Genomic DNA, 12,881 nt, shown 5'->3' with positions numbered 1-12,881 from the left:
TACCACGTTAATTTCCTCAAAGCTTTACTACTAAAAAGGAAGTAAAAAGTAGGGGACAGGGGACACAAATGAGTGCACTGAATTTCATTAAGGTACTCTTCATTGCTTCTTACAGGTATACACATCTGTTAATTATCCAAGGACAATCCGAAAACTACCTCCAATTATTCAGAGGTTGATAAATGTTTGTCATGAATATTAATCTGTGGAATTCTTTGCTTCAGGAAGTTCATTCACTAATTCATTGCACCAATTATCTTAGTGACTATCAGAGTGGGGATAGGTGCACCCTAGTGCACAGACGAGTTTTACAAAAATAGTTCAAATGGCTCTGAGCACTATGGGACTTAACATCTGAGGTCATCAGTCCCCTATAACTTAGAACTACTTAAACCTAACTAACCTAAGGACATCACACACATCCTTGCCCGAGGCAAGTATTCAAAAGAGTATTCAAAGGATGCGACCTATAAATTGAAAGTAATAGCATATGCAAAAGAACATGGAAACAGTGCAGCTGAGTGGCTTTTTGGCCCTCCACCAACAGAGGAGGGAAAAAAAAAGAAAACATTTGCTATTGGCAGGCTAGTAAAGAAGAATGGGGAAAAAATTAGGAAGACTAAATGTGTATATAGAGAACCTTGGAATTAATACAAAAATGATTCAAATACACACTTGCGAGCTAGCACTACAGTGGAACTTAACAGACTTTCAGGGTGAGGTTGGTCAGTGCAACATGTTTGTAAAGCATCATGGACTCGGCATGTGAGCCAAAACCAAAATCTCTCAGAAAATGCCAAAAGAATATGAAGAGAAAATATTATCTTTCCATCACTTTATTATTCAATATCAAACGCAAACCCGTGTGGAACTTCAAATTGCAACCTCCTAGTGTCTCAATAAATAAACCATTTAAAATATGTATGAGAGAGGAATGGAACAAACGGATAATCGATGAAACCCAATATGAATTCACTCCAGAGGGAGCTTTAAAATGACCTACAATCAAACAAGTGTGTCTGTGGATAAAAAAGTTATGATCTAGAGTGAGAGAAGACATTATTGTTAAATCTTTCGAGAAGTGTGGCATAAATAACACTCTTGACGACAGTGAAGACCATCTCATATACGAAGAGGACAACGATGACAATTTTAATTTTCAGGGATTTCAAAGATCAGTTCAGTTTTATAAACTAAGATTTTTTTAGCCCGGCTTTGCAATCTAATAATAAAATTGGTAAAAATTTTATTTTAAAAAGTGCTAAAAACTAAGGTGCGCCTTATAGTCTATAGTGTCTTTTAGTGTAAAATACGGTACAACAAATTAAGGATAACAAAGCCACAATTCCGTTTGTATAAACAGAAATAAATGTAGTGTATACTAAGATGAGTATTGCTGCAGTTCGTGCATTTAGGTAAATGACTTTCTCCATACAAGATATGATGTGAGCAAGATGAAATAAGCATGTCTTCAGCAACTAAATGAGACAAAGAAAATCTGCACCTGGTGTAATACTCACTATTCATTAATCCTCTAACTCTTCACAAACAGTTACTTGATGATTCTGTTCAGTTCCCATTCAAAATGGCCATGCTACCACTCATGCTTTGGTAGTGTTTTCAGCCCAACCCATCTGATATGAATGCAAGAAACCAGCTTGCAGGTTTTCGTCACTCATACAACCTACTTCATGACACTATTTCCTCGCTGCGGCCTGTTCTCTATGTAGCACTAAGCCCTCAATTTGCTTGTGTTATAAAATGCTCAAGATCTGATACAATAATGGCACAACTAAAAGAAAATTACAAGGAAAAAATCTGAAAGCTATGGATACACTGGTATAATACCTGCGGAAATTTGTAAGTGTCCAAATTTTTAGAAAGCGGATACTGAAAATTGGTGCAGGGCTCTCTGAAGTCTAGGGAACATGCCAAAGTGACTAAATCCATACTGCAGTATCAGGGACTGTGGAGCTAACGGGCTGGATACAGACAGACTGGTATACCATATAGTTATATTTTCTTTCCGTATTAGCTTTGTAGGTGAGGTACTGTTCCAGACAAGCTGAATGTAATATGATGTCAGCTAAGTATTACACAGAAGTTATGATAAATATTTTTGTGCGAAATGTCACAAACTCAAATGTCACCATGGTGCAATTCTTACAGATAAAGGTCACTTGCTGCAGAAGAATATAAAGTATCTTCCTTACAGTAAATTGACAAAAATACTTTTGTGGATATGATTATGATAATGGCATGAACATCCATACTACAGGAACGATGCCTGTGTTACCAATGCTAACACAAAATTGTTAAAGACAAAAAAATGTGTTTCTTACCTTTATCACACCCAAAGGTTTGCGCAACAAATATGTTGAAGCATACACGAGCCATACACCTCCAAATACCAACCACTGCATGCGTCTAATAAGTGACATTTTTCTGCAGGTGGCTTGACAATTATCTCAAATAGTTATTCCACCTACTCGTTTTTCCCATATAGTGCTTGGAAAACACCTTGAATTATAATATCAGATGATGCATCATCTCCAACATGCTCCAAGAAAGGGTCTGCCTTGAAATAGAAGACTGGTTGGTGATCAATGCTCTTATCTTCAATGTTCTCTGAAGACCTGGGGAAAAAATATTAATTTTCACTATGTTAGATATAACCTCTGCAATTGCTGAGATCACAGAGGACAGTCACGAAAAGAAAACAGATCTACAAACAGCTGACCTTCAAAAAGCCTCCCTTTTGAGGAATAGACTGATAAAAATAGGCAAAAATCAAAAGAATGATAAGTTTATCCATTCATGACTTAGTTATTACATAAATAAAATTCATTTTCACCACAGTGTTTTATCAAAAGCAAACCACTTTAGAAAGATCGATTCTCTATCTTCACACATTTGACTGTGACAATTACAGTCACATTCCAAAGGATGTGTTAAGCCAACAATGATATGCGTGCATGTAACTCGATGCTTGTGACATCTTGTGCCATGTTTGTGTGAACACTCGCAGTTTCCAACACACAGTCAACATAGATGACATAAGGTTATGCACATATAAGAACATTAAACTATGTATTAGACTAGGCCTGGGCAAGATTTGGATGCTTCATGCATCCTTGTGCCCCAGGAGCACAGCCACATTTGACCAGTACTTTGACTTCCCTCCACCAGTGCGCTATTCAAAGCCGTGCAAATGGAACAACCATATGATGGCCATGTCAAGTGGGAAATGGCAAATGGTGCATGTCTAGTACAATGAGACTACTAGAACTTTAATATTGCAACTCAGTCTTCAAACCAGGAAATAATTGGTAACACTTGTTTTCAACTTTAGATCATTACATCAATGCTCTAAATTTCTTATTAACCATGTTACATAAAATTATGAAATTAGATGACATTACATTTTATTTGCTAGACAAAACAGTTCGTTCTCTCACTCTCTCACTCTCTCTCTCTCTCTCTCTCTCTCTCTCTCTCTCTCTCTCTCTCTCTCTCTCTCTCACACACACACACACACACACACACACACACACACACACACACACACACACACACTTACTATCAAGATATAACATTCAAACATTTGGATTTGACAATGTGTAATGTATACAGAACAATGCTTCAGAATGTGCCAATATGCAGATCAAGATATGTTGATCCAAAAGCTGGCTGTACTTGATAAAATCATGACAGAGGACACAAATTCACATAGATAACCTGCAATAAACATTGACGTAACTAACATATTTGTGTGTAATTGATGATACTGCTTGAGAGCACTTGTATTATAAAACTCTTGTAAATTCTAGGATTGAAGAAACAGATTCTTGAATTGGGTGTTACACTATAGGTCTATTAACTTAAGATAGACGTACATTGATACATCAGCAGCCAAACGCAAGTACCATGTAAGCAATCTTGAAACTGCTCATTAATGTGTTTCAGAACCTCTAGAAAACTCTTCCTAGAATGTTTCAATTGCTGAATTGTAGTCATCCATGTCTGCTCCATAACTTACTCCCAGGAAATGGCCTTTGTCTTGAAATTGAAATTTATTTCCCCATAGGTTTAATTTTTGTTTCAAAGTATCCATTCTGTTTGGCACACCTGTCACATATTTCTCCTGTTGCGTAAAGAGGTTTAAAGTATGGAAATAATTGGTGTTGTCTACTTTAAATGCAAAGTTACCAACCCACTGAAAATCATGGATATACTTGCCATCTGTTCTATTTATTTATAAGAGAGATAAAATCTCTCCAAAAGCCAAGAGAATGTTGCTTTTGTTTTCAAGTAGCAATGGTGATCCAATGCATCTTTTTTCCAGCACACAATAATATGATGTAATAGTATGCACTGTGCATAGCATTCAAATGATATGTAAAAATAAGGCAATTCCAAGTCCACACTGAATGGTAAAGCTCCTCTTCTCTGCTTTTTGGACAGGTGCATGGTATATTTAATGCAGAACATAAATCTTGCAAAACAACTCACATTGCATGGAAACTGTTTGACACATGATAAGGCTTTGAGGGCAATTTGTCAAGCTGAAACTGCAAATGTACTGCTCTAGACGAGTCCTGATACAACTGTCTTTCCATTTGCACCACTTCATTCTCATCCCCTGGTTACGCTGGGCAGGACCATAGGCAGAAAACATTGAATGCCGTTTACTGAAATGTTTTAAATGCTTAATTACAAGGAAATGTCAAAGCACTGTCAGAAACATAAAGCTTTTGTTCTGAGACTTAAAACGAACACACAATAATGATGGTGGTGGTGGTGGTGATACAGGGCGAGTCACACAAGACGTAATGCCCTTCGTTTTTACTTTATTTATTTATTTATCTACTTATTTTTGGAACAGTTCCACATATCAAAATGAGGTTTTTGGTATGTGATACAGTGTATTCACACTTATGTAGGTTGAGATATTGAAGCAAGTATGATTTTTTTTTTATAGACTGATATACCATTTTTAAGGGCATCCAGAAGAGCTTGCAAAGAGGTGTATGAATACTTGTTAATACTGCTCTTGAAACTCTTCACAATAGAATCAGAGAAATGTACTAAATTTGGAAAGCAAAGAGACAGTTATAGTAGGTGTAAACACTGCCAAGCAGAATTCTAATGCGAGGCTCCGTCATACACAGCAAGATGGGCCTATGCTTATAAGATAAAACTCATTTCCTGTACGACACAGACACAGGGTCAGCTATAATTTTTATATATGGAACTATGGCATATGCTTCTGGTGTACTAATCAAATGTGTGTAAAGTTTTCATGTTTTTGTGGAAACAACTATAGTTTTGTCAGGCACTTTTCCTTTCAAATCCTCCCAGTTACACTTACTTGTCAAAGCCAAAGTAGAAATGTTGGAATTCATACTTCATAATGATAAACAGCTGTACTGCTTTCTTTGATTAAAAAAAAATTCTTTGACTGGACATGCCTGAATGCTTCTTAAAGTGAACCACATGCAGTCAAACAAATGTGTCCATAAATATTTGTCAAAACTGTGATTAGATGGAATACAATTTAAATAAACTAAACGATTTATTTAGGATTACTGGCAACATGTCACACAAAATAAATACTTTTTGTGACAAAATATACTATCACAACTTACTTAAATATGTACTCAAATTGTTTGCCACTGACTGCAAGGCACACTTTCAATTACCATTCATGAGGCAGATGAACAGATGAAAGTACATTAGATGATACTTCATTGCATGCTTAGTTGGGGCTTCATGAGTGTATCTTTCAGAGATTCCTACAGAAAGAAATCAAGGGAAGTCAAATCAAGATACCTGGCTAGCCATTGTACTGCAACAAACCATACTATCCAATGGCCAGTGAACTTTTTACTCAGTATTTGCAGCGCAAGATCAGACGAGTGAGCTGGGCAGCCATCAGGTGTGAATCAAATCCACTGTTGCTTATCCAGGGTACCTCTTTTAGAAGAACAGACAGAAAGTACACAAGGAAGTGTGCATAGCTATTTCCATTTAACATCCCATGGACACAGTAAGGTCCCACAATAGAATTTATTATGATGTCACATGGAATTTATTACAATGCCACATCAAATGTTTAGGCTTCATGGTAATTGTTTTTGTGCCTGACTAAGCAGTGTGGATTTTCTGCTGCCCAGGACTGCATGTTACATAAATTTGTGTAACCACAGTTCATGGATGTTGCTTTGTGGTAAAGAGCACATATTGGAAAAATGTAGTGTTACCTCCAAAGTGGTACATGGCAAACCAATAAAATTCTATAACACTTTCAAAATCACATCCTCTGAGTGACTAAAGTAGCGACAGACGATATGGGTGGAATTTATGTCAATGACTGATGTAAATGACACTCCTCTGGCTGATCCCACACTCCTTGACAATATGTCTCTGCCACCATTTGCCGTATAAAAGTAGCACGTCTAACTTCTCCTCATAGGTGTACACGTCTGCAGCAAAGGAATGTGGAAGCGGAAATGACCTGCTGACAGATGAGACAGTTCCTGCTAATTATGAAGTGCAGACAAGTAAAGAGTTAAAAGGCTTGATACAATGATCTAGCCTGGTATAAGAATCTATACAGCAGACTAGCCAATTCTGGTAGACTTGCCTTTGAATTTTACAGTATTTCTCAGATTCTTTTGCAGAGAGTAACAACCTCAACATTATCAAGCATTACATCACTGTAGTCATCTTTTCGAGTGCTTTCAGATGCCATTAAAAATTTATATCATTCTATTTTTTTAAAGTCATACTTGCTTCAGTATCTTGATTGAGACAATAGTTAAGACTATCGTATACCAAGTACATGCCCCCTTAGTGTAATATCATTTGCCAAAAACCTCATTTTGATATCTAAAATCATTCACAAAATAAAAGGGGTGTTGCATCATATATCTCAACCTGTATAGTGGTCTGGGTGCATAAAGCTAGGTCTTTAGTGCCCTTATGAAACTGTTACAAGACAGTGATTTGCATGCCACAGGTACCGCACACAGGGCAGGTTGGGAGTGGGGGTGGTTTCCTCTTACCTGAGTAAGAGTAGGAAGCCATATGTAAGAGAGCAGGGCCCAATTCCAAGAAGGATCAGAGACCCTTCATCCTGCCCAAGTGACCGGCATGTGGAATGCCACAGCAAGACAGTTTGTTTCACCAACCATAGCTTATTGTCAGTCGCTGCCAGCTGCCCCCCCCCCCTCCCCCCTTCCCCCACAAATGTCTGGATTTCTGACTCACTAGCAAAATAACAGCCTGCAGGGGAATAGCACATCATGTTTCCTGCAGGCCTCCTTGGGAGGCCTGCTTATGACCTGAAATTCCCACATGTCCTGGTACCCAGCAGAATGACAGCTGCTTCTGTCACTGTTGAGGAATATACAGCCAGTCATGTACGAGCTAGACCATTTTCTCTGCAGCGCATATGTGTTGCAAAGATTGCAGGGCACTAAAGGAATTGGAGTAGATGAGAAATTGTTTGCTATGAGACCATTCACTTACTACAGTGCCTTTAGGACTGCATGGAGCTCTGTAGGTAGTACAGCATGTTGAAGGGGAAGATGAACCCTGAAGACACAGTCAGGGAGTGTTACTGAGCAGTCTAGGGAGTCCTGTGTTTGGAGTCATCAGTGTACACAACTTTAAAACTGTGATTTCTATCTAAAACCTTTTTAAAGAGAGAGAGAGAGAGAGAGAGAGAGAGAGAGAGAGAGAGAGAGAGAGAGAGAGAGAGAGAGAGAGATTGAAACACAAAACTGGAGTGTAATCTGCCTTATAATTCATCAAGTTCAAAATAATACTGAGCCCCTGCTCCAATCTTGGCATAAAACATTCCAACATGTCACACCCATTTCTAAAAGGCAACTCTTTGCCTGAACCCTGTAGGGCCTAATTGCTCACTGTCAATTATGGAAAACCCTTTCCATTTGTGACTGAGTAATTAAATGTTGTGTAGGTGTGTATGGCATGGACAGTGTTTTATAAGCCAGCTGCACGACGAGGAATCATTGCCTGATGCGAAGAGGCAGCTCGCTAGCCTCAGCACAAAGACTCAGTATGAAACCGAGTCCAAAAAGCCCCAGTGGCCAGTCAATTTTTTTCATGGTGCACCATGTCCAACATTTTCAAATAAGAAGGTCATGCAGACCCGTACACTGTGCACCCACAATCAAGCCAAGATCGCACAAAGGTCTTGTAAAACTGGAGCAGACAAGTTCGGTTTGTTCTCCATGAATTATGGCTAAGACATTTTAAAATGCTGAGGGCTTTTAAGGGCCATCTTTTAAGATCCTTAAGCTGTGGCAACCGTGAAAGTTGAGAGTCAAATTTGAGGCCCAGAAACCTTGTGGTATCTTTAAAAGTAAGAACCGTGTCCCCCATCTGAAATTCAGGACAGTTTAATACAGAATGTGAACTGCTGAAGATAATGTGCACAGACTTCTTGGTGGAAGAAATAAAGTCTCTCTCTTATCTGCCTATTCCTCCAACTGTCAAAAAGCCAGTTGCAATTGATGACTTGTTGCAAGGCTCGAGGAGGAACAAAACACTGAGGAGACCTCAACAAACAAAGAATACTGGACAAAACATTTAACTATTGATGTTATGTAACATCAAATTACCTTGAATATACTGTGTTTTTAAATATTAATAATATGACAATCAATACTGGTTGGTAAATGCAGCCAGTGAAACTCTATTACTATGGGGGTAATCCCCAAAAAAAAAAAGTCCAATTTTTTTTATAAGTACATAGACCTGTTTATTTCTACAATGGTTTACATCAGTTTACAGCTTGAACATTTAGCTATTTTTCAACATAATCACCATTTCTGTTGATGCATTTTTGTAGATGCTGTTGCTGTTTTTGCATGTCCATGTCATACCAGCTCGCCGCCAACTGTTTAGAAAGTTTTGAACCTCTTCTTTCACCTCGTCATTGGACCTGAATTTCCGGAACCACAATTAACGCTGACAGGTACTGTAAGACTCTGAAAAAACTCAAACGAGCATTTCAGAACCAGAGAAGAGGAATGTTGAGCAAGGGTGTGCACATTCTCCATGACAACGCTGGCCCACACACCGCTCGGCAAACCGTTCTCTCCTGCGACAGTTTCAGTGGAACATAATCACCCACCCACCCACCCTCCCTATAGTCCTGACTTGGTGCCCACTGACTAACTTGTTCCCTAGGTTAAAAGAACATTTGGCCGGAAAGCGATTCAGCTCCGACAACGACGTGAAAGAAGAGGTTCATAACTTTCTGAACAGCATGGCGACAAGCTGGTATGACATAGGCATACAAAAACTGCCACAGCGTCCACAAAAATGCATTGACAGAAATGGTATTTATGTCAAAATAGAGCTAAATGCTCAAGCTGTAAATTGATGTAAAGCATTGTAGAAATAAACAGGTCTATGCACTTATAAAAAAATAGGAGACCTTACTGTTGGGATTACCCTCGTATCATTGTTTTTAAATACCTGAATGCTTTATGAATATGTGTAGCATAAATTAATAGTTAATACTTGTAAAACTGATTTAGTAATTGTAAATGACTGTGCATCTGCCAATGAACCTTTATTATGTTGAACTGGTGTTTGTAATACTAAATTGAGTAAATCTGAGAACTACGCAATCTTTCCCCCGGGTGATTTTCTTCAGATGATCTTGGCGTGCTTTTAGAGACAAGGCATTTTGGATATTTGTGGTGGTCAAACAATTACACTACAGCCACTTCAAGAACTATGGCTCTTGTCGGCAATATGGCGAGCCCCTAACAAGCCACCATATTTGAGACTTGAAGAAACTGTATCATATTTGCCACCACAACAATGTATGCTCAGCTGCTAGGAAGCAAGAATCTTTACATAATTTAATATTTAGTTGTTTATAAGGAAGAAACAGACGTCTCACTGCATGTGTTATAAATTTCCAAATTTGAACAATACAGTTATTTAATTTCCATAGTTATGTTTTAACATAACTATGGAAATTATGTTTTAACATAACTATGGAAGCATGGCACAACAGTATGTTCATAATTTTTCATTCAGTTGACTTTAAAAATGAACATTGTATGTATCGTATATAATTGATTCTAAGGTCATAATTTTACGAAAAGGATAGTTGCTACTTACCATATAGCAGAGATGCTGCATCGCCTGCGAGTTAGTAGCAACTACCCTTTTCATAATATTGTTACATTCCATCCTGGATTTTCCATTGTTTAAAGTCATAACTTCATACTCATCTGTCCATATGACTGTCCAAATCCAATGTTCATGGAGTGCATCAAGCAATTCAAATACAATAAACATTGTGGATCCAATGTGCAAGCTTATTTCACAAGTGTATGATTGAAGAAGGTATTGGCAACAGTTATTCTGATGTCGAGAGACACGTACCTATTTAACAGTAATGAAACATGCTACACGAGGCATCTGTGTAACTTTTCTTAGATTATTTTGATTTAGATAGCCGTCTAAACATGTGATGGAGTTTTACAGCTATGAAATTGATAGCATAAACTAAATATGAGAACATAAGTAGAGTGTGGAGTGTTACACAATCTCAATCTCACACTCTCTCTCCAATTTTTTTGTGACTGAAAATTTTCCTGTTTGCTATGTACAAAATAAACGGAGTTAAAAGAAAAAAAAACAAAATTTAATGCTTAGATAAATTTGCCATGTGAAACTCACCCAAACTGCTCTTCCTGTGGTACACCTAAAAATGTAAGAACCTGAGAGCGACTCGATTGATCTGCTGCCAGCATGGCACGAAGGTACCGCTCCAGAGACTGCTGCCGTCGTTGCAGTACCTTTGCGTGTGAGCTGCGCACACGTTTTGGTGGAAACTCTGGTGTACTGTAGTGTTTCCGTAACTGTAACCATCAAAGAAAATTCAAGTAATAGCATTCACAAACTCTTCCACCATACAAATACTGTAAAAAGAATTTAATATCCCTGCCAGTGAAAGTGACTGACAGTAAAACGGAGGCACTACAGTTAGACTTGCGCAGGCACAATTACTGGATCGCATGGTCTCCACCGATTGTGGTTTGGCTCTAGCCGAGAGGCTGCAGCCCCAGTCTAGCACTGTATGCTGCACAAACTTGTTTAAGTCTAGCCTAATTGCTATTCAGGTTTCAACCTGCTTTGGACACTGACTTTGTGGATTACTTTCATTGTGTTTAAACAGTACTCCACTCACGACAACCTTGGCTTTTTTTCACAGATCATAAGTTCGTATCAGGTGCAGACACTTAAAGAACCTGGAATTCTTGATAATAATTTAACTGTCATAAAAACTACATTATTAATTAGCAACTTTTGTCCACTCCAACTGCACATAATATGAAAGCTATGTTATCAGTTATCATTAAATATGAAATGCTGTGTACTGACTGTACGCTTATTATCCAAAAAAAATTGCACAATTCATCTCAAACCTTCATACACTTGAACGTTAAGTGGGTACTAGTGTTTATTGTGTGCACTGAGGTGACACATTGTTGTTCAGCTTTTGTGTTTTTCCTTATTTCATCATCATTCATTTTTGAAAATATCATTTAGTCAATGATTCTGTTCACATCTGCCACTGAATCCTGTGCCCTCTTGACACCTTTATATATTTTATCATTTTAAATGACAGTATACTGACAGATTGTAGTAAACATCTGTCTGCCTTTGCTACCTGCAGGTCAAACACCACCTCATGTTTCTATTGGTGTATATCTTCAATGCACTTTTCCATTATTACCACCTTATTTCCCCTCCCCCTCCTGCTCACATGTGAATCCCATTATTTTGGTCCTTTTGAAAACTCTCCTTGTTTTTACCCTTTACTGCCTATTACAGAAACAGTAACGTGTTAATTTTCATTTTTAAGTAACCTTCTGCTTGTAGACAATACTGAGACCATTTCTTACATCTCATCATAACAATTATGGTCACACACTATGCTAAAGCAACAGGTGAACTACTACTGTAAATTAAAATCAATACATAACAAACAACAACACTCAGGTCAGCAGCAACAGATTTCTGAGTCTACATCTATGAAACAGAAAAATTGAGATACTGACATTAATGCCTTAACCAAACCAAAACCAATGTAGTAAAGGTTACATGATAGTTTGAGTAACATAGCACTGCTGGCTATACTGTAGAAAGTAAATTGTACATCATTCAAGACTGATCATTTCCAAGGAAAATTTAAATATTTAATATAGTTAACACACTGCAAGACTATTACATTAACAACTAGACAATACTAATACTCACAGTGTTATGAAAAATCTTTGACACAGTCCAGTACTACAAGACAATTATTTCAACTTACATTCATCTATGGGAAGCAAGAAGACATCTGGTTAGTATGTGAGGATTGATGGTATCACCTTCAGTGCGTGTTCTAAATTTCTTCATTCAGTGCAAGTGGTTTCACTGCTACAGTGGCTCTTAAATTTCTTTATTCAATGTGATTGGTCTTGCTACTGCTACACTGTCTTCAGGAATTGACAAACTGACAATAACTGGATCCAAACCAGCTTCCCATCCTCCCATTGCATGGGATAAAACTAAACCAGCATCCCCAGGTCTCACCGAACACACCAAACAAAAAGTGTGTCCAAATTCAAATATTTGTATCAGCTGTTGCTTTGGTGTGCGTACCAAACTCTCCATACACAAACAGATCTGCAGACAGTGTTTTAATTTTACCCCTTGTAATCCTAACTGGATTAGATCCAGTTATTGCAACTGAGTGTCTGATGGTGCAGTGTAGCACTGAGACCAATCACACTGAATAAAGAAATTTAAGAGACACGGATGAAAGGGGGACCATC

The 12,881-nt window shown here is 37.9% G+C and overlaps 2 protein-coding genes across 7 annotated transcripts in view; both read right to left on the bottom strand.

Annotated features, from left to right (window-relative positions):
- The window catches only part of LOC124615497 (putative glycerol-3-phosphate transporter 5), a 55,672-nt gene extending 53,204 nt beyond the window's left edge, over positions 1-2,468 (bottom strand). The window contains exon 1 of the mRNA XM_047143441.1: positions 2,343-2,468. Within this exon, the coding sequence (XP_046999397.1) occupies positions 2,343-2,441 (99 nt within the window). The 5' untranslated portion in view covers positions 2,442-2,468. The remainder of the gene's footprint in view (positions 1-2,342) is intronic.
- A 17-nt stretch (positions 2,469-2,485) lies between these two features.
- Positions 2,486-12,881, bottom strand: part of LOC124615498 (sorting nexin-24-like) — an 81,586-nt gene continuing 71,190 nt past the window's right edge. For all 6 annotated transcript variants that reach the window (XM_047143445.1, XM_047143444.1, XM_047143447.1 and 3 more), the window contains exons 4-5: positions 10,735-10,916; positions 2,486-2,636 (exon numbers count right to left, since the gene is read on the bottom strand). In XM_047143445.1, coding sequence (XP_046999401.1) covers positions 2,486-2,636; positions 10,735-10,916 — 333 coding nt within the window. The remainder of the gene's footprint in view (positions 2,637-10,734; positions 10,917-12,881) is intronic.

Source organism: Schistocerca americana, chromosome 5, assembly GCF_021461395.2.
Source record: "Schistocerca americana isolate TAMUIC-IGC-003095 chromosome 5, iqSchAmer2.1, whole genome shotgun sequence".
Classification (NCBI taxonomy): Eukaryota; Metazoa; Arthropoda; class Insecta; order Orthoptera; family Acrididae; genus Schistocerca; species Schistocerca americana.
This window is presented reverse-complemented; position numbering and strand designations above follow the sequence as displayed.